The 21,433-nt window shown below is 36.5% G+C and overlaps 1 protein-coding gene across 1 annotated transcript in view; it reads right to left on the bottom strand.

The window, feature by feature from the left end:
* LOC117366894 (mucin-19-like) overlaps nucleotides 1-21,433 on the bottom strand; it is a 441,720-nt gene that overhangs the window by 215,204 nt on the left and 205,083 nt on the right. Inside the window, exons 41-49 of the mRNA XM_033958871.1 lie at nucleotides 20,391-20,417; nucleotides 14,150-14,170; nucleotides 12,822-12,848; nucleotides 11,869-11,895; nucleotides 10,913-10,939; nucleotides 9,957-9,983; nucleotides 8,263-8,289; nucleotides 2,049-2,069; nucleotides 1,098-1,118 (exon numbers count right to left, since the gene is read on the bottom strand). Coding sequence (XP_033814762.1) covers nucleotides 1,098-1,118; nucleotides 2,049-2,069; nucleotides 8,263-8,289; nucleotides 9,957-9,983; nucleotides 10,913-10,939; nucleotides 11,869-11,895; nucleotides 12,822-12,848; nucleotides 14,150-14,170; nucleotides 20,391-20,417 — 225 coding nt within the window. The remainder of the gene's footprint in view (nucleotides 1-1,097; nucleotides 1,119-2,048; nucleotides 2,070-8,262; nucleotides 8,290-9,956; nucleotides 9,984-10,912; nucleotides 10,940-11,868; nucleotides 11,896-12,821; nucleotides 12,849-14,149; nucleotides 14,171-20,390; nucleotides 20,418-21,433) is intronic.

The raw sequence follows: 21,433 nt of genomic DNA on the forward strand, positions 1-21,433 counted from the left end.
AGATGATTTTTCTTATGAATTCTTCCTTCTGAGAATTCTGTCTTCTGACCACGGTCTGTTTATCTCTTTATGGTATCTGGCTGGGTGGGCCTTGGTGTAAAACCACAGCTAGCCCACAGCCTCAGGACCTGTTGCTTTTTCTCTAGTTTTAGTAGCAAATTGAACTCATAAAACAGCGTATTTCTCCATCTTTGCATGCTCTTCAGTTAATGGTGAAATATCTTTCCATAGTTAATCTACTGTTTCTATCATCTGCAGAGATAGATAAGGTAGATGTCAGTTGCAGGGGGTGAGAGCAGATTTTTCTGTAAAGAGAAAAGTGATCTTTGTCTTCCTTCCATCCCCCTTCACCTGGCTAATGTCAGGACTTACAGGGATGTATCCATGCTTTATTCTCTCTCATTAAATCTTTAGGTGCACGTTTTATTTGCGGCATCCTTGCAAATGTATTTTATATCAAGCAATTAAATATGTCTTTTATGAACCAAACCAGTTGACAACCTTTTCGTCTTTATCCCATTTGGATAAAGAACAATCTTGAGCCCTGTTTTGATAGTATATATGCCGCAATTTAATGCCTTAGCCAGTCTTCATTCTAAAGTAAGATATTTATTTTATTTTTCGCTAGATTATAACATATTGGATCCAATTTGAGGACTTGAGCTTAATTAGTCTAAATTATTCTGTTTACTTGCTATTGTTCACTATTTTGGAACATTTTACATGGCCAACTTTGCTTTCTGTACAAGTAATGCTTGGTAATTAAGATTGAAATTAATAAATATAATAATAATAATAAATAATAATATATTCTCCTTTTAAATCTTAACAAGTTTTTAAAATATTATACAGTAACTGAGATTTTAAAAAAGTCAAAATATATATCTGGTGTTTGTTATTCTGATAATTCTAATGGTCAGGCCCTAAAAGGTAATTCTACAGTGACTAGGAACATTAATAAGTGAAAACGCTAATCCTTTTCCCAGTCTAGCAGAGTCAATAAAGAAAATTCTCATGAACTAGCAGCTCTACAAAAATATTTTACAACAAACTCTATTGAAAGCTGATTGTACAGTGTAAAAAATTTGAAGACGTACCAGTAGTGCCAGCAGATGTCACTGTTTCAATGGAATAAATTACAAATTAGAAGATTAGCAAATATTCTTATGAAGGCAGAAAAGGCTAGCATTTAGTTAATTCAAATTAGTGAGCAATAAAAAAGATGATTCTAATTATTAATTTGTTTTTAATCCCAAAAATGTTTAGGTCTTAAAGTACAAATGTTTCCTGACTTGACACGAGAGACGGAGAAGCGGCGTCAAGAGTTTTTGTCATTGAAATCTGGGGTTACATCTTTAGGTGCACGTTTTATTTGCGGCATCCTTGCAAATGTATTATTTTATATCAAGCAATTAAATATGTCTTTTATGAACCAAACCAGTTGACAACCTTTTCATCTTTATCCCATTTGGATAAAGAACAATCTTGAGCCCTGTTTTGATAGTATATATGCCGCAATTTAATGCCTTAGCCAGTCTTCATTCTAAAGTAAGATATTTCTTTTATTTTTCGCTAGATTATAACATACTGGATCCAATTTGAGGACTTGAGCTTAATTAGTCTAAATTATTCTGTTTACTTGCTATTGTTCACTATTTTGGAACATTTTATATGACCAATTTTGCTTTCTGTACAAGTAATGCTTGGTAATTAAGAATGAAATTAATAAATATAATAATAATAATAAAAAATAATAATATATTCTCCTTTTAAATCTTAACAATTTTTTAAAATATTATACAGTAACTGAGATTTTAAAAAAGTCAAAATATATATCTGGTGTTTGTTATTCTGAAAATTCTAATGGTCAGGCCCTAAAAGATAATTCTACAGTGACTAAGATCATTAATTAATGAAAACGCTAATCCTTTTCCCAGTCTAGCAGAGTCAATAAGGAAAATTCTCATGAACTAGCAGCTCTACAAAAATATTTTACAACAAACTCTATTGAAAGCTGATTGTACAGTGTAAAAAATTTGAAGACGTACCAGTAGTGCCAGCAGATGTCACTGTTTCAATAGAATAAATTACAAATTAGAAGATTAGCAAATATTCTTATGAAGGCAGAAATGGCTAGCATTTAGTTAATTCAAATTAGTGAGCAATAAAAAAAGATGATTCTAATTATTAATTTGTTTTTAATCCCACAAATTTGGATTTAATACACATTCTTCTTACCATATTTTAGTAAAAGTTCTACAATAAACAGCACAGCTGATGTGTTTTGAACACAGTTGGAGAGTAATGAACGTACAATTACTTTGGGGTCCTTTTATTAAGGTGCACTAAACGATTAGCACACGCTAAATACTAAGGTATCCATTATATCGTAGGGACATCATAGCGTTTTGCGCATCTTAATAAAAGGACCCCTTAGATTTAATACTTTGTTACAATTTCACATGAAACAAGCTATATTTTATCTCTTTACATTGAGGTACTCTAACCCCCTCTTTTACAAAGGTGCGCTATGCTTTTTAGCATTCGCTAAATATTATCACATGCTAAACACGCACTAAACACTAACACGTGCATGTTAACCTAGGGATGCGTTAGCGGTTACTGCATGCATTGATTCAGCTAAATCTGCGCTAAAATGCTTAGCGCGCCTTTATAAAAGAGGGCCTAAGTATTTCTCCCTATTAGAGGACCATGGAATAGAGGGAGTACAAAAGAAGCTCAAAGCCATCTCTGACAAACGACACATTTTTTCTGTTTGTCTTTACCGAGGAGGATCTATCCAATATACCAGAAGCCATCAGGCTGTACACAAGAAATGAAGATGGGAAACTGACAGGTTCGCCTGCATTCTAGAAAAAGTATGCAGACAGCTTGATAGGCTTAAAAATGATAAATCCCCGGGACTGGACAGCATACACCCGAATGTAATCAAGGAACTGAAAGAAGTTATAGCTGAACTGCTTCAACTAATAGCCAATCTGTCGATCAAATCAGGAAAGATTCCGGTAGACTGGAAAGTGGCGAATGTTATGCCGATCTTTAAGAAAGGTTCAAGGGGAGATCTTGGAAACTACTAACCAGTAAGTCTGACTTGGTTACCTGGAAAGATGGTAGAGGCACTCATAAAGGACCGCATCATCGTGGGACACCAAAGCATGTCCATCAATAGTACCTTTATTACATGAAGTAACCATGCTTTACCGTTTACCACAGCTTAGTAAAGGAACCCTCAATTTCCAAAGTCACAACACAGAAAAAACACATTATGGAGTTCATAATCGAAAGAGAAAAACATCTAAAAACTGGCATAAATCAGCACTTGGACGATCTAAAAGACAAGACGTCCAAGTGCCGTCTCTTCCAGTGGGGTAAAGAAAACTGCGGCGGCAACTGATCTATACAAAGAGTCCAAGAGATGGAAAGAAAATTTGGACATTAATCTGTGTGCTCCTTAATGTTAGAGACTTCTGAATATTTTTTTACTTCAACACTCAGAGACTTACTAAATTGAAGCCAGTGACATCATGCACTTCCTGTACTATTATTCCAAACTACCATGGGACGCCTGAGCACGTCCATCAGTAGTACATTTGTAACATGAAGTAACCATGCTTTACTGTTTACCACAGCTTAGTAAAGAAACCCTCAGTTTCCAAAGTCACAACAAAGGGAAAAAAACACTATGCTGTTTACAATGCTTTGTATTCTGTAGTCAAAAAAATATATCTTAGGGGATTTAAAATGGCGGAGAGACCGGACATGCCATGAGAGCTCTGTCCTATTCATTCAAAGAAAATAGATTCTCTACCTGATGCCGAAACGGAGAGGGCAAAGCCCCACTGCCGCCTCGCGGTGCCCGTTTTTGGCAATATCAACAAAATTCTACGGTGGTTGTAGCTGGCGTCTGAGGAGTCAGGAGACATCCTGCTGAGGACTCAGGGAGTAGGCGAGGACACTGCAGTTCCTCCTGAGCTTGAAACAACACTGAGACCTGACGGTAGGGCTCCGCTTCCGCAGGCTCAGAGCACCAGCTCTCTTAGAGGCAAGGAAACCTCAGAGATTGGTGTTTTCTCTTCCCCGAGGCGAGAGATACTTCGGTGGGGAGATTGGAGACTGGAATTCCAATACAGGGGATTGCAGCTGGAAAACCTGAACCTGTTTTAACTTCGGTGGACGGACTGAGCCAAGCTGGGGAACAACAGGAAGATTTGAAGACTGGTGAGAGTGGTTTTGCTATTAAACCAGTGATAATGCCTGAAACACCTGCAATAGTTACCCTGCACTCTATATGGGATCTTATGGCTGGTTTTGTGAAGGCCATAAATCCCAATCTTCAACAAATTGAAAAGAGATTCCTGGAACATTCTAAAGATATAAAAGCTGGAATGACTGCCTCTAATTTCTTGCTTCAGAAACATGACCAAGATATAGTAACTTTCAAATAATTGCATGAACCTTGATAAGACAATGTCAAACTTAGAAGAAAAGTGGAAATGCTTGATAATAACTCTCGTTATACCAATTTGAGATTAATTAACTTTCCTAGGCTTACATCTGTAACTCCTAAGGAAATGCTTAAAAGATATTTACTAGAAATCTTAGATATTTCAGAAGAAACGTTGCCTCTATTTTCTTCTGTATATTATCTTCTTGAAAAATATTAAGCTCAGATACGTTAAAGGGAGGCAACCGGCGAGGGAAGAAGTAGGTCCGTTGGATGATGGAGGCGGAAAGGGAGTGGTAAAGGAGGAAAAAGAGGTAGCTGACAGGTTGAACAAATTCTTCACGTCGGTCTTCACAAGCGAGGACACATCCTATGTACCAGAACCCGAAGAGATCATAAGTGGAGATCGAGAAGAAAAACACTTGTGCATATAGAGATAAGCCATGAGGATGTCCTCCAGCAGATAGATAGACTGAAAAACGACAAATCGCCGGGCCCAGACGGAATCCACCCAAGGGTTCTAAAAGAGCTAAGAAACGAAATAGCGGAAACACTCCGACAAATTTGTGACCTATCCTTGAAAACTGGGGAGATCCCAGAGGACTGGAAAATAGCTAACGTCACACCTATTTTTAAAAAGGGATCAAGGGGTTATCCCGGGAACTACAGGCCGGTAAGCTTGACTTCAGTTCCGGGCAAGATGATGGAAGTACTGATAAAGGACAGCATTTGTGAGCACATAGAAACAAACAGACAACTGAAAGCGAGCCAACATGGCTTCTGCAAGGGAAGGTCGTGCCAAACAAACTTACTGCACTTCTTTGAAGGAATAAGCAGCCAGATGGACAATGGGGAACCCATAGACATAATTTACCTTGACTTCCAAAAAGCCTTTGACAATGTACCCCATGAGCGACTACTTAGAAAGCTGCGTAACCACTTGGTGGAAGAGGACATATACAGATGGACATATACAGATGGATTAAACACTGGTTGGCAGGCAGAAAACAAAGGGTTGGGGTGAAGGGCCAATACTCAGGCTGGCGGAGGGTCACGAGCGGTGTTCCGCAGGGGTCGGTGCTCGGACCACTGCTGTTCAATGTATTTATAAATGACCTGGAAACGGGGACGAAGTGTGAAGTTATAAAATTTGCGGATGACACCAAACTCAGCAGCAGGGTTAGAACCGCTGAGGAATGCGAAGATCTACAAAGGGACCTAAACAAACTGGAAGAGTGGGAAAATAAATGGCAAATGAGATTTAATATAGAGAAATGCAAGGTTATACATATAGGGAAAAAGAACCCGATGTTCAGCTACAAAATGGGGGCATCGGTGCTAGGGGAAAGCAACCTTGAAAAGGACTTGGGTGTGCTAGTGGATACAACAATGAAATCAACGGCACAATGTGCAGCAGCCTCAAAGAAAGCAAATAGAATGTTGGGTATTATTAAGAAGGGTATCAAAACCAGGACGAAGGAAGTCATCATGCCACTGTATCGGGCGATGGTGCGCCCGCACCTGGAGTACTGTGTCAAGTATTGGTCGCCGTACCTCAAAAAGGACATGGCGATGCTTGAGAGGGTCCAGAGAAGAGCGACAAAAATGATAAAAGGTATGGAAAACCTTCCATACGAAGACAGGTTAGAAAGGCTGGGGCTCTTCTCCCTGGAAAAGCAGAGACTCAGAGGAGACATGATAGTGACTTTCAAGATCATGAAAGGCATCGAGAAGGTAGACAGGGACAGATTCTTCAGACTATTGGGGACCACAAGTACAAGGGGGCACTCGGAGAAGCTGAAAAGGGACAAGTTTAGAACCAATGCTAGGAAATTCTTTTTCACTCAGAGGGTGGTGGACACCTGGAACGCGCTGCCGGAGGTTGTGATAGGACAGAGTACACTACGGGGTTTTAAAGAAGGATTGGATAAATTCCTGAAAGATAGGGGGATTGAGGGATACAGATAGAGACAGAGATAGAATATAGAAAGAGTATAGATAGAGACCAAGGGGGATTTAAGGGTTCAGACAAAGATCACCGTACAGGTCATGGGCCTGATGGGCCGCCGTGGGTGTGGACTGCTGGGCGTGATGGACCTCTGGTCTAACCCAGCAGAGGCAACTTCTTATGTTCTTATAAATCTTTACCAAATCAAGAATTGTTAAATTTATCTGAAACGTTAGAAGTATCTGATAAAGAGGCGGCAATGCCATCTATTTTGCTTATATCAGTAGCCCTCTCTATAGAAAAAACGTGGTTGTTAAAACTTTTCTTTAAAAAGAGGCATAAAGAATTTTTAGGTCTTAAAGTACAAATGTTTCCTGACTTGACACGAGAGACGCAGAAACGGCATCAAGAGGTTTTGTCATTGAAATCTGGGGTTACATCAAGTTTCAAGTTTCAAGTTTATTAAAATTTTTGATTAATCGCTTTGTCATTTTTCAAAGCGATGAACATACATATATATAAATAGAATTAGTTAATATTACAATCTTAAAAACAAAAATTAAAACATTAATTATACATAATAGTAAAAATAAATGTAAAAGAGACAAAAAAAATGACATGACATGAATTTAGGGAAAAAAAGGGATAAGAACTACAAAATATAATTAAAAGGAGGTTGGGTAAAAACATAAGGTAGGAATTTATTTTCTTTAAATATTGAATCATTGTGTTCCAGATTATAAGTTATTAATCAAAAGCGTCTTTGAAAAGGAACGTCTTTAAATTAATCTTAAATTTATCGATATCGTGCTCTTTTCTTAGGAAGATTGGCAAGGAGTTCCACATTTGTGGAGCAGTAACAGAAAAGATGAATTGTCTTCTAGTATTTATAATTTTAAGAGATGGAATTGACAGTAAATGCTGTTCGTTAGATCGCAAAACTCTATTTGTGGAATAGGGAATCAGGGTTTTATAGATAAAAGCAGGAGTTTTAAACAACATTGCTTTAAAAGTCAATAGACATATTTTATATGTTATTCTATGGGTTACTGGAAGCCAGTGGGCGTTCTTAAGAAGCGGCGTTACGTGATCAAATTTTTTTTTTTTTGTTATTAATTTAATGGCAGTATTTTGTATTATTTGTAACCGTCATCTTTAGGTGCACGTTTTATTTGCGGCATCCTTGCAAATGTATTATTTTATATCAAGCAATTAAATATGTCTTTTATGAACCAAATCAGTTGACAACCTTTTCGTCTTCATCCCATTTGGAAAATGAACAATCTTGAGCCCTGTTTTGATAGTATATATGCCGCAATTTAATGCCTTAGCCAGTCTTCATTCTAAAGTAAGATATTTCTTTTATTTTTCGCTAGATTATAACATATTGGATCCAATTTGAGGACTTGAGCTTAATTAGTCTAAATTATTCTGTTTACTTGCTATTGTTCACTATTTTGGAACATTTTACATGACCAATTTTGCTTTCTGTACAAGTAATGCTTGGTAATTAAGATTGAAATTAATAAATATAATAATAATAAAAAATAATAATATATTCTACTTTTAAATCTTAACAAGTTTTTTAAAATCATATTATACAGTAACTGAGATTTTAAAAAAGTCAAAATATATATCTGGTGTTTGTTATTCTGAAAATTCTAATGGTCAGGCCCTAAAAGGTAATTCTACAGTGACTAGGAACATTAATAAGTGAAAACGCTAATCCTTTTCCCAGTCTAGCAGAGTCAATAAGGAAAATTCTCATGAACTAGCAGCTCTACAAAAATATTTTACAACAAACTCTATTGAAAGCTGATTGTACAGTGTAAAAAATTTGAAGAAGTACCAGTAGTGCCAGCAGATGTCACTGTTTCTATGGAATAAATTACAAATTAGAAGATTAGCAAATATTCTTATGAAGGCAGAAAAGGCTAGCATTTAGTTAATTCAAATTAGTGAGCAATAAAAAAAGATGATTCTAATTATTAATTTGTTTTTAATCCCAAAAATGTTTAGGTCTTAAAGTACAAATGTTTCCTGACTTGATACGAGAGACGCAGAAGCGGCGTCAAGAGTTTTTGTCATTGAAATCTGGGGTTACATCTTTAGGTGCACGTTTTATTTGCGGCATCCTTGCAAATGTATTATTTTATATCAAGCAATTAAATATGTCTTTTATGAACCAAACCAGTTGACAACCTTTTCGTCTTTATCCCGTTTGGAAAAAGAACAATCTTGAGCCCTGTTTTGATAGTATATATGCCGCAATTTAATGCCTTAGCCAGTCTTCATTCTAAAGTAAGATATTTCTTTTATTTTTCGCTAGATTATAACATATTGGATCCAATTTGAGGATTGAGCTTAATTAGTCTAAATTATTCTGTTTACTTGCTATTGTTCACTATTTTGGAACATTTTACATGACCAATTTTGCTTTCTGTACAAGTAATGCTTGGTAATTAAGATTGAAATTAATAAATATAATAATAATAATAAAAAATAATAATATATTCTACTTTTAAATCTTAACAAGTTTTTTAAAATCATATTATACAGTAACTGAGATTTTAAAAAAGTCAAAATATATATCTGGTGTTTGTTATTCTGAAAATTCTAATGGTCAGGCCCTAAAAGGTAATTGTACAGTGACTAGTAACATTGGGACTCATACATCAGCCTTTCCGAAAAACCACACATATTTATAATAATAATCCAGGACAATCATAATTATTGGGCAAATAATTGGCCACAGCTTTATTTCATATTATATCAAACATTAATTTAACAAATTTGTAAACATCAGCAAACTTTACACTTAACCATTTATGATTTCTTCCGAGAGCTAATCGGTATCGACAGTAGCTCACTTATCCCCCAACTTTCCTTTAACTCCCAGTGACTTACGGTGTCGTAAAGCCACCTCACCTCGTGGCGGTGTCGCACACGAGGACATATTACTATTCCAAATTGATAGAACTTCAAATTCATCTGCCTCTAATAATGGCTGCCCTTAGGCACCAAACAACCAGCTGCGACCGACCCCTCCCCCCTCCACCCAAATTCCCACCTCCTCCCTCCTACTCCGTCCCAACCCCAAACCCAAATAGCGGTGGGAGGGAGGGAAACTCAAATTTTACTATCCTCCCTTGCTTTTACCCTTACTCTCTTCTTCTAGCCTGCCAATTTCTCACCTTCTCACCTCATCCTATGCCCAGCCCCTTTTTTCCCATTCCTCCAATCAACTAATCCCAATATCCTCCAATCAAATTTATCCTCCTGTTGCTACCCCTTCACTCTTCATCCCCCACTCCCTATTTTAACCCTTTAACTTATCCTCCGGCCTTGATGTCGCCCAATGTTACTGGCCACTCAGATTAACTGTGTGGCCTTTTGAACATTAATAAGTGAAAACGCTAATCCTTTTCCCAGTCTAGCAGAGTCAATAAGGAAAATTCTCATGAACTAGCAGCTCTACAAAAATATTTTACAACAAACTCTATTGAAAGCTGATTGTACAGTGTAAAAAATTTGAAGACGTACCAGTAGTGCCAGCAGATGTCACTGTTTCTATGGAATAAATTACAAATTAGAAGATTAGCAAATATTCTTATGAAGGCAGAAAAGGCTAGCATTTAGTTAATTCAAATTAGTGAGCAATAAAAAAAGATGATTCTAATTATTAATTTGTTTTTAATCCCAAAAATGTTTAGGTCTTAAAGTACAAATGTTTCCTGACTTGACACGAGAGACGCAGAAGCGGCGTCAAGAGTTTTTGTCATTGAAATCTGGGGTTACATCTTTAGGTGCACGTTTTATTTGCGGCATCCTTGCAAATGTATTATTTTATATCAAGCAATTAAATATGTCTTTTATGAACCAAACCAGTTGACAACCTTTTCGTCTTTATCCCATTTGGAAAAAGAACAATCTTGAGCCCTGTTTTGATAGTATATATGCCGCAATTTAATGCCTTAGCCAGTCTTCATTCTAAAGTAAGATATTTCTTTTATTTTTCGCTAGATTATAACTTATTGGATCCAATTTGAGGACTTGAGCTTAATTAGTCTAAATTATTCTGTTTACTTGCTATTGTTCACTATTTTGGAACATTTTACATGACCAATTTTGCTTTCTGTACAAGTAATGCTTGGTAATTAAGATTGAAATTAATAAATATAATAATAATAATAAAAAATAATAATATATTCTACTTTTAAATCTTAACAAGTTTTTTAAAATCATATTATACAGTAACTGAGATTTTAAAAAAGTCAAAATATATATCTGGTGTTTGTTATTCTGAAAATTCTAATGGTCAGGCCCTAAAAGGTAATTCTACAGTGACTAAGATCATTAATTAATGAAAACGCTAATCCTTTTCCCAGTCTAGCAGAGTCAATAAGGAAAATTCTCATGAACTAGCAGCTCTACAAAAATATTTTACAACAAACTCTATTGAAAGCTGATTGTACAGTGTAAAAAATTTGAAGACGTACCAGTAGTGCCAGCAGATGTCACTGTTTCTATGGAATAAATTACAAATTAGAAGATTAGCAAATATTCCTATGAAGACAGAAAAGGCTAGCATTTAGTTAATTCAAATTAGTGAGCAATAAAAAAAGATGATTCTAATTATTAATTTGTTTTTAATCCCAAAAATGTTTAGGTCTTAAAGTACAAATGTTTCCTGACTTGATACGAGAGACGCAGAAGCGGCGTCAAGAGTTTTTGACATTGAAATCTGGGGTTACATCTTTAGGTGCACGTTTTATTTGCGGCATCCTTGCAAATGTATTATTTTATATCAAGCAATTAAATATGTCTTTTATGAACCAAACCAGTTGACAACCTTTTCGTCTTTATCCCGTTTGGAAAAAGAACAATCTTGAGCCCTGTTTTGATAGTATATATGCCGCAATTTAATGCCTTAGCCAGTCTTCATTCTAAAGTAAGATATTTCTTTTATTTTTCGCTACATTATAACATATTGGATCCAATTTGAGGACTTGAGCTTAATTAGTCTAAATTATTCTGTTTACTTGCTATTGTTCACTATTTTGGAACATTTTACATGACCAATTTTGCTTTCTGTACAAGTAATGCTTGGTAATTAAGATTGAAATTAATAAATATAATAATAATAATAAAAAATAATAATATATTCTACTTTTAAATCTTAACAAGTTTTTTAAAATCATATTATACAGTAACTGAGATTTTAAAAAAGTCAAAATATATATCTGGTGTTTGTTATTCTGAAAATTCTAATGGTCAGGCCCTAAAAGGTAATTCTACAGTGACTAGGAACATTAATAAGTGAAAACGCTAATCCTTTTCCCAGTCTAGCAGAGTCAATAAGGAAAATTCTCATGAACTAGCAGCTCTACAAAAATATTTTACAACAAACTCTATTGAAAGCTGATTGTACAGTGTAAAAAATTTGAAGACGTACCAGTAGTGCCAGCAGATGTCACTGTTTCTATGGAATAAATTACAAATTAGAAGATTAGCAAATATTCTTATAAAGGCAGAAAAGGCTAGCATTTAGTTAATTCAAATTAGTGAGCAATAAAAAAAGATGATTCTAATTATTAATTTGTTTTTAATCCCAAAAATGTTTAGGTCTTAAAGTACAAATGTTTCCTGACTTGATACGAGAGACGCAGAAGCGGCGTCAAGAGTTTTTGTCATTGAAATCTGGGGTTACATCTTTAGGTGCACGTTTTATTTGCGGCATCCTTGCAAATGTATTATTTTATATCAAGCAATTAAATATGTCTTTTATGAACCAAACCAGTTGACAACCTTTTCGTCTTTATCCCGTTTGGAAAAAGAACAATCTTGAGCCCTGTTTTGATAGTATATATGCCGCAATTTAATGCCTTAGCCAGTCTTCATTCTAAAGTAAGATATTTCTTTTATTTTTCGCTAGATTATAACATATTGGATCCAATTTGAGGACTTGAGCTTAATTAGTCTAAATTATTCTGTTTACTTGCTATTCACTATTTTGGAACATTTTACATGACCAATTTTGCTTTCTGTACAAGTTATGCTTGGTAATTAAGATTGAAATTAATAAATATAATAATAATAATAAAAAATAATAATATATTCTCCTTTTAAATCTTAACAAGTTTTTTAAAATAATATTATTCAGTAACTGAGATTTTAAAAAAGTCAAAATATATATCTGGTGTTTGTTATTCTGAAAATTCTAATGGTCAGGCCCTAAAAGGTAATTCTACAGTGACTAAGATCATTAATTAATGAAAATGCTAATCCTTTTCCCAGTCTAGCAGAGTCAATAAGGAAAATTCTCATGAACTAGCAGCTCTACAAAAATATTTTACAACAAACTCTATTGAAAGCTGATTGTACAGTGTAAAAAATTTGAAGATGTACCAGTAGTGCCAGCAGATGTCACTGTTTCTATGGAATAAATTACAAATTAGAAGATTAGCAAATATTCTTATGAAGGCAGAAAAGGCTAGCATTTAGTTAATTCAAATTAGTGAGCAATAAAAAAAGATGATTCTAATTATTAATTTGTTTTTAATCCCACAAATTTGGATTTAATACACATTCTTCTTACCATATTTTAGTAAAAGTTCTACAATAAACAGCACAGCTGATGTGTTTTGAACACAGTTGGAGAGTAATGAACGTACAATTACTTTGGGGTCCTTTTATTAAGGTGCACTAAACGATTAGCACACGCTAAATATTAAGGCATCCATTATATCGTTGGGACATCATAGCGTTTTACACACCTTAATAAAAGGACCCATTAGATTTAATACTTTGTTACAATTTCACATGAAACAAGCTATATTTTATCTCTTTACATTCAGGTACTCTATCCCTCTCTTATACAAAGGTGCGCTATGCTTTTTAGCGTGCGCTGAATATTATCGCAGGCTAAACACACACTAAACACTAACACGTGCATGTTAACCTAGGGATGCATTAGCAGTTACTTCATATGTTGATTCAGCGCATGCTAAATGTGAGCTAAAACGCTTAGCGCGCCTTTATAAAAGAGGGCCCAAATATTTCTCCCTATTAGAGGACCATGGAATAAAGGGAGTACTAAAGAAGGACAAAGCCATCGCCAACAAACTGAACAGATTTTTTATGTTTGTATTTACCGAGGAGGATTTATCCAATATACCAGAAGCCAACAGGCTGTACACAGGAAATGAAGATGGGAAACTGATAAGTTCGATGTCAGCCTAGAAGAAGTATGCAGACAGCTTGATAGGCTTAAAAACGATAAATCCCCAGGACCGGACGGCATCCAGCCAAGGGTAATCAAGGAACTGAAAGGGGTTATAGCTGAACTGCTTCAACTAATAGCCAATCTGTTGATCAAATAAGGAGAGATTCCGGAAGACTGGAAAGTGGCGAATGTTATGCCGATCTTTAAGAATGGTTTGAGGGGAGATTCTGGAAACTACAGACCAGTGAGTCTGACTTCGGTACCGGGAAAGATGGTAGAGGCGCTGATAAAGGACCGCATCATCATGGGACACTTGAGCACGTCCATCAGTAGTACCTTTGTAATATTAAATAACCATGCTTTACCATTTACCACAGCTTAGTAAAGGAACCCTCAACAACATAGCAGAGTCAATAAGGAAATTTTTCATGAACTAGCATCTCTAGAAAAATATTTTACAACAAACTATCGAAAGCTGATTGTACAGTGTAATAAATGTGAAAACTCTTACCATTAGTGCCTTCATATCTCCCTGTTTGAATGGAATAAATTACAAATTAGAAGATTAGCAAATATTCTTATGAAGCCAGAAAAGACTAGCATTTTAGTTAATTAAAATTAGTGAGCAATAAAAAAGATGATTCTAAGTATTAATTTTTTTTTTTTAATTCCACAAATTTGGATCTAATACACATTCTTATTACCATATTTTAGTCAAAGCTCTGCAATAAATAGCACAGGTGATGTGCTTTGAACACGGTTGGGTAGTAATGAAGTACAATTACTTTGAGGTCCTTTTATTAAGGTGCACTAAATGATTAGTGCACGCTAAATGCTACGGCATCCATTATATCCTATGGGTTATTTTAGCTTTTAGCACACCTCAATAAAAGGACCCTTTTGTTTCACTACTTTGTTACAATTTCACAAGAAACAAGCTATATTTATCTCTTTACATTCAGGTACTCTAACCCCCTCTTTTACAAAGGTGCTCTATGCTTTTTAGCGTTCGCTAAAAATTATCGCATGCTAAACACGCACTAAACACTAACACGTGCATGTTAATCTAGGGATGCGTTAGCGGTTACTGCATGCATTGATTCAGCGCACGTTAAATAAAACGCTTAGAGCGCCTTTATAAAAGAGGGCCTAAATATTTCTCCCTATTAGAGGACCATGGAATAGAGGGAGTACAAAAGAAGCTCAAAGCCATCTCTGACAAACTGGACACATTTTTTCTGTTTGTCTTTACCGAGGAGGATCTATCCAATATACCAGAAGCCATCAGGCTGTACACAGGAAATGAAGATGGGAAACTGACAGGTTCGCCTGCAATCTAGAAGAAGTATGCAGACAACTTGATAGGCTTAAAAATGATAAATCACCGGGACCGGACGGCATCCACCCGAGTGTAATCAAGAAACTGAAAGGAGTTATAGCTGAACTGCTTCAACTAATAGCCAATCTATCGATCAAATCAGGAAAGATTCCGGTAGACTGGAAAGTGGCGAATATTATGCCGATATTTAAGAAAGGTTCAAGGGAAGATCCTGGAAACTACTGACCAGTGAGTCTGACTTCGTTACCGGGAAAGATGGTAGCGGCGCTGATAAAGGACCGTATCATCGTGGGACACCAGAGCACGTCCTTCAGTAGCACCTTTATAATATGAAGTAACCATGCTTTACCGTTTACCACAGCTTAATAAAGGAACCCTCAATTTTCAAAGTCACAACACAGAAAAAACACACTATGGGGTTCATAATCGAAACAGAAAAACGTCTAAAACTGGTATAAATCAGCACTTGGACGATCTAAAAGACAAGACGTCCAAGTGCCGATAATCTACTCTATTCCAGAGGGGTAAAGAAAATTGCTGCGGCAACTGAACTATACAAAGAGTCCAAGGGATGCAAAGAAAATTTGGACATTATTCAGTGTACTCCTTAATGTTAGATACTTCTGAGTTTTTTTTACATCAACACTCAGAGACTTACTAAATTGAAGCCAATGACATCATGCACTTCCTGTACTATTATTCCAAACTACCGTGGGATGCCTGAGCACGTCCATCAGTAGTACATTTGTAACATGAAGTAACCATGCTTTACTGTTTACCACAGCTTAGTAAAGAAACCCTCAGTTTCCAAAGTCACAACTTAGGGAAAAAAACACTATGCTGTTTACAATGCTTTGTATTCTGTAGTCAAAATAATATATCCTAGAGGATCCAAAATGGTGGAGAGACCGGACGTGCCATGAGAGCTCTGTCCTATTCATTCTAAGAAAATAGATTCTCTACCTGATGCCGAAACGGAGAGGGCGGAGCCCCAGTGCTGCCTAGCGATGACCAGCGGTGCCCGTTTTTGGCAATATCGACAAAATTCTATGATGGTTGCAGCTGGCATCTGAGGAGTCAGGAGACAGCCTGCTGTGGACTCAGGGAGTAGGCGAGGCAACTGCAGTTCCTCCTGAGCTTGAAACAACACTGAGCCCCGACGTTAGGTTCCTCCCCCACAGGCTCAGAGCACCAGCTCTCTTAGGGGCAAGGAAACCCCGGAGTTTGGTGTTTTCTCTTCCCCGAGGCGAGAGATACTTCGGTGGGGAGTTTGGAGACTGGAATTCCAACACAAGGGATTCCAGCTGGAAAACCTGAGCCTGTTTTAATTTCGGTGGACGGACTGAGCCAAGCTGGGTTACAACAGGAACATTTGAAGACTGGTGAGAGTGGTTTTGCTATTAAACCAGTGATAATGCCTGAAACACCTGCAATAGTTACCCTGCACTCTATATGGGATCTTATGGCTGGTTTTGTGAAGGCCATAAATCCCAATCTTCAACAAATTGAAAAGAGATTCCTGGAACATTTTAAAGATATAAAATATATAAAAGCTGGAATGACTGCCTCTAATTTCTTGCTTCAGAAACATGACCAAGATATAGTAACTTTCAAATAATTGCATGAACCTTGATAAAAGACAATGTCAAACTTAGAAGAAAAGTGGAAATGCTTGATAATAACTTTCGTTATACCAATTTGAGATTAATTACTTTCCTAGGCTTACATCTGTAACTCCTAAGGAAATGCTTAAAAGATATTTACTAGAAATCTTAGATATTTCAGAAGAAACGTTGCCTCTATTTTCTTCTGTATATTATCTTCTTGAAAAATATTAAGCTCAGATACGTTAAAGGGAGGCAACCGGCGAGGGAAGAAGTAGGTCCGTTGGATGATGGAGGCAGAAAGGGAGTGGTAAAGGATGAAAAAGAGGTAGCTGACAGGTTGAACAAATTCTTCACGTCGGTCTTCACAAGCGAGGACACATCCTATGTACCAGAACCCGAAGAGATCATAAGTGGAGATCGAGAAGAAAAACACTTGTGCATATAGAGATAAGCCATGAGGATGTCCTCCAGCAGATAGATAGACTGAAAAGCGACAAATCGCCGGGTCCGGACGGAACCACCCAAGGGTTCTAAAAGAGCTAAGAAACGAAATAGCGGAAACACTCCGACAAATTTGTGACCTATCCTTGAAAACTGGGGAGATCCCAGAGGACTGGAAAATAGCTAACGTCACACCTATTTTTAAAAAGGGATCAAGGGGTTATCCCGGGAACTACAGGCCGGTAAGCTTGACTTCAGTTCCGGGCAAGATGATGGAAGTACTGATAAAGGACAGCATTTGTGAGCTCATAGAAACAAACAGACAACTGAAAGCGAGCCAACATGGCTTCTGCAAGGGAAGGTCGTGCCAAACAAACTTACTGCACTTCTTTGAAGGAATAAGCAGCCAGATGGACAATGGGGAACCCATAGACATAATTTACCTTGACTTCCAAAAAGCCTTTGACAATGTACCCCATGAGCGACTACTTAGAAAGCTGCGTAACCACTTGGTGGAAGAGGACATATACAGATGGACATATACAGATGGATTAAACACTGGTTGGCAGGCAGAAAACAAAGGGTTGGGGTGAAGGGACAATACTCAGGCTGGCGGAGGGTCACGAGCGGTGTTCCGCAGGGGTCGGTGCTCGGACCACTGCTGTTCAAATGTATTTATAAATGACCTGGAAACGGGGACGAAGTGTGAAGTTATAAAATTTGCGGATGACACCAAACTCAGCAGCAGGGTTAGAACCGCTGAGGAATGCGAAGATCTACAAAGGGACCTAAACAAACTGGAAGAGTGGGAAAATAAATGGCAAATGAGATTTAATATAGAGAAATGCAAGGTTATACATATAGGGAAAAAGAACCCGATGTTCAGCTACAAAATGGGGGCATCGGTGCTAGGGGAAAGCAACCTTGAAAAGGACTTGGGTGTGCTAGTGGATACAACAATGAAATCAACGGCACAATGTGCAGCAGCCTCAAAGAAAGCAAATAGAATGTTGGGTATTATTAAGAAGGGTATCAAAACCAGGACGAAGGAAGTCATCATGCCGCTGTATCGGGCGATGGTGCGCCCGCACCTGGAGTACTGTGTCAAGTATTGGTCGCCGTACCTCAAAAAGGACATGGCGATGCTTGAGAGGGTCCAGAGAAGAGCGACAAAAATGATAAAAGGTATGGAAAACCTTCCATACGAAGACAGGTTAGAAAGGCTGGGGCTCTTCTCCCTGGAAAAGCGGAGACTCAGAGGAGACATGATAGTGACTTTCAAGATCATGAAAGGCATCGAGAAGGTAGACAGGGACAGATTCTTCAGACTATTGGGGACCACAAGTACAAGGGGGCACTCAGAGAAGCTGAAAAGGGACAAGTTTAGAACCAATGCTAGGAAATTCTTTTTCACTCAGAGGGTGGTGGACACCTAGAACGCGCTGCCGGAGGTTGTGATAGGACAGAGTACACTACGGGGTTTTAAAGAAGGATTGGATAAATTCCTGAAAGATAGGGGGATTGAGGGATACAGATAGAGATAGAGATGGAATATAGAAAGAGTATAGATAGAGACCAAGGGGGATTTAAGGGTTCAGATAAAGATCACCGTACAGGTCATGGGCCTGATGGGCCGCCGTGGGTGCGTACTGCTGGGCGCGATGGACCCCTGGTCTAACCCAGCAGAGGCAACTTCTTATGTTCTTATAAATCTTTACCAAATCAAGAATTGTTAAATTTATCTGAAACGTTAGAAGTATCTGATAAAGAGGCGGCAATGCCATCTACTTTGCTTATATCAGTAGCCCTCTCTATAGACAAAACGTGGTTGTTAAAACTTTTCTTTAAAAAGAGGCATAAAGAATTTTTAGGTCTTAAAGTACAAATGTTTCCTGACTTGACACGAGAGACGCAGAAGCGGCGTCAAGAGGTTTTGTCATTGAAATCTGGGGTTACATCAAGTTTCAAGTTTATTAAAATTTTTGATTAATCGCTTTGTCATTTTTCAAAGCGATGAACATACATATATATAAATAGAATTAGTTAATATTACAATCTTAAAAACAAAAATTAAAACATTAATTATACATAATAGTAAAAATAAATGTAAAAGAGACAAAAAAACATGACATGACATGTATTTAGGGAAAAAAAGGGATAAGAACTACAAAATATAATTAAAAGGAGGTTGGGTAAAAACATAAGGTAGGAATTTATTTTCTTTAAATATTGAATCATTGTGTTCCAGATTATAAGTTATTAATCAAAAGCGTCTTTGAAAAGGAACGTCTTTAAATTAATCTTAAATTTATCGATATCGTGCTCTTTTCTTAGGAAGATTGGCAAGGAGTTCCACATTTGTGGAGCAGTAACAGAAAAGATGAATTGTCTTCTAGTATTTATAATTTTAAGAGATGGAATTGACAGTAAATGCTGTTCGTTAGATCGCAAAACTCTATTTGTGGAATAGGGAATCAGGGTTTTATGGATAAAAGCAGGAGTTTCAAACAACATTGCTTTAAAAGTCAATAGACATATTTTATATGTTATTCTATGGGTTACTGGAAGCCAGTGGGCGTTCTTAAGAAGCGGCGTTAAGTGATCAAATTTTTTTTGTTGTTGTTATTAATTTAATGGCAGTATTTTGTATTATTTGTAACCGTCATCTTTAGGTGCACGTTTTATTTGCGGCATCCTTGCAAATGTATTATTTTATATCAAGCAATTAAATATGTCTTTTATGAACCAAATCAGTTGACAACCTTTTCGTCTTCATCCCGTTTGGAAAAAGAACAATCTTGAGCCCTGTTTTGATAGTATATATGCCGCAATTTAATGCCTTAGCCAGTCTTCATTCTAAAGTAAGATATTTCTTTTATTTTTCGCTAGATTATAACATATTGGATCCAATTTGAGGACTTGAGCTTAATTAGTCTAAATTATTCTGTTTACTTGCTATTGTTCACTATTTTGGAACATTTTACATGACCAATTTTGCTTTCTGTACAAGTAATGCTTGGTAATTAAGATTGAAATTAATAAATATAATAATAATAATAAAAAATAATAATATATTCTCCTTTTAAATCTTAACAAGTTTTTTAAAATCATATTATACAGTAACTGAGATTTTAAAAAAGTCAAAATATATATCTGGTGTTTGTTATTCTGAAAATTCTAATGGTCAGGCCCTAAAAGGTAATTCTACAGTGACTAGGAACATTAATAAGTGAAAACGCTAATCCTTTTCCCAGTCTAGCAGAGTCAATAAGGAAAATTCTCATGAACTAGCAGCTCTACAAAAATATTTTACAACAAACTCTATTGAAATCTGATTGTACAGTGTAAAAAATTTGAAGATGTACCAGTAGTGCCAGCAGATGTCACTGTTTCTATGGAATAAATTACAAATTAGAAGATTAGCAAATATTCTTATGAAGGCAGAAAAGGCTAGCATTTAGTTAATTCAAATTAGTGAGCAATAAAAAAAGATGATTCTAATTATTAATTTGTTTTTAATCCCACAAATTTGGATTTAATACACATTCTTCTTACCATATTTTAGTAAAAGTTCTACAATAAACAGCACAGCTGATGTGTTTTGAACACAGTTGGAGAGTAATGAACGTACAATTACTTTGGGGTCCTTTTATTAAGGTGCACTAAACGATTAGCACACGCTAAATACTAAGATATCCATTATATCGTAGGGACATCATAGCGTTTTGCGCACCTTAATAAAAGGACCCATTAGATTTAATACTTTGTTACAATTTCACATGAAACAAGCTATATTTTATCTCTTTACATTCAGGTACTCTATCCCTCTCTTATACAAAGGTGCGCTATGCTTTTTAGCGTGCGCTGAATATTATCGCAGGCTAAACACACACTAAACACTAACACGTGCATGTTAACCTAGGGATGCATTAGCGGTTACTGCATATGTTGATTCAGCGCATGCTAAATGTGAGCTAAAACGCTTAGCGCGCCTTTATAAAAGAGGGCCTAAATATTTCTCCCTATTAGAGGACCATGGAATAAAGGGAGTACTAAAGAAGGACAAAGCCATCGCCAACAAACTGAACACATTTTTTATGTTTGTATTTACCGAGGAGGATTTATCCAATATACCAGAAGCCAACAGGCTGTACACAGGAAATGAAGATGGGAAACTGATAAGTTCGATGTCAGCCTAGAAGAAGTATGCAGACAGCTTGATAGGCTTAAAAACGATAAATCCCCAGGACCGGACGGCATCCAGCCAAGGGTAATCAAGGAACTGAAAGGGGTTATAGCTGAACTGCTTCAACTAATAGCCAATCTGTTGATCAAATAAGGAGAGATTCCGGAAGACTGGAAAGTGGCGAATGTTATGCCGATCTTTAAGAATGGTTTGAGGGGAGAT

This window comes from Geotrypetes seraphini, chromosome 9 (genome assembly GCF_902459505.1).
Source record: "Geotrypetes seraphini chromosome 9, aGeoSer1.1, whole genome shotgun sequence".
Taxonomy (NCBI): domain Eukaryota; kingdom Metazoa; phylum Chordata; class Amphibia; order Gymnophiona; family Dermophiidae; genus Geotrypetes; species Geotrypetes seraphini.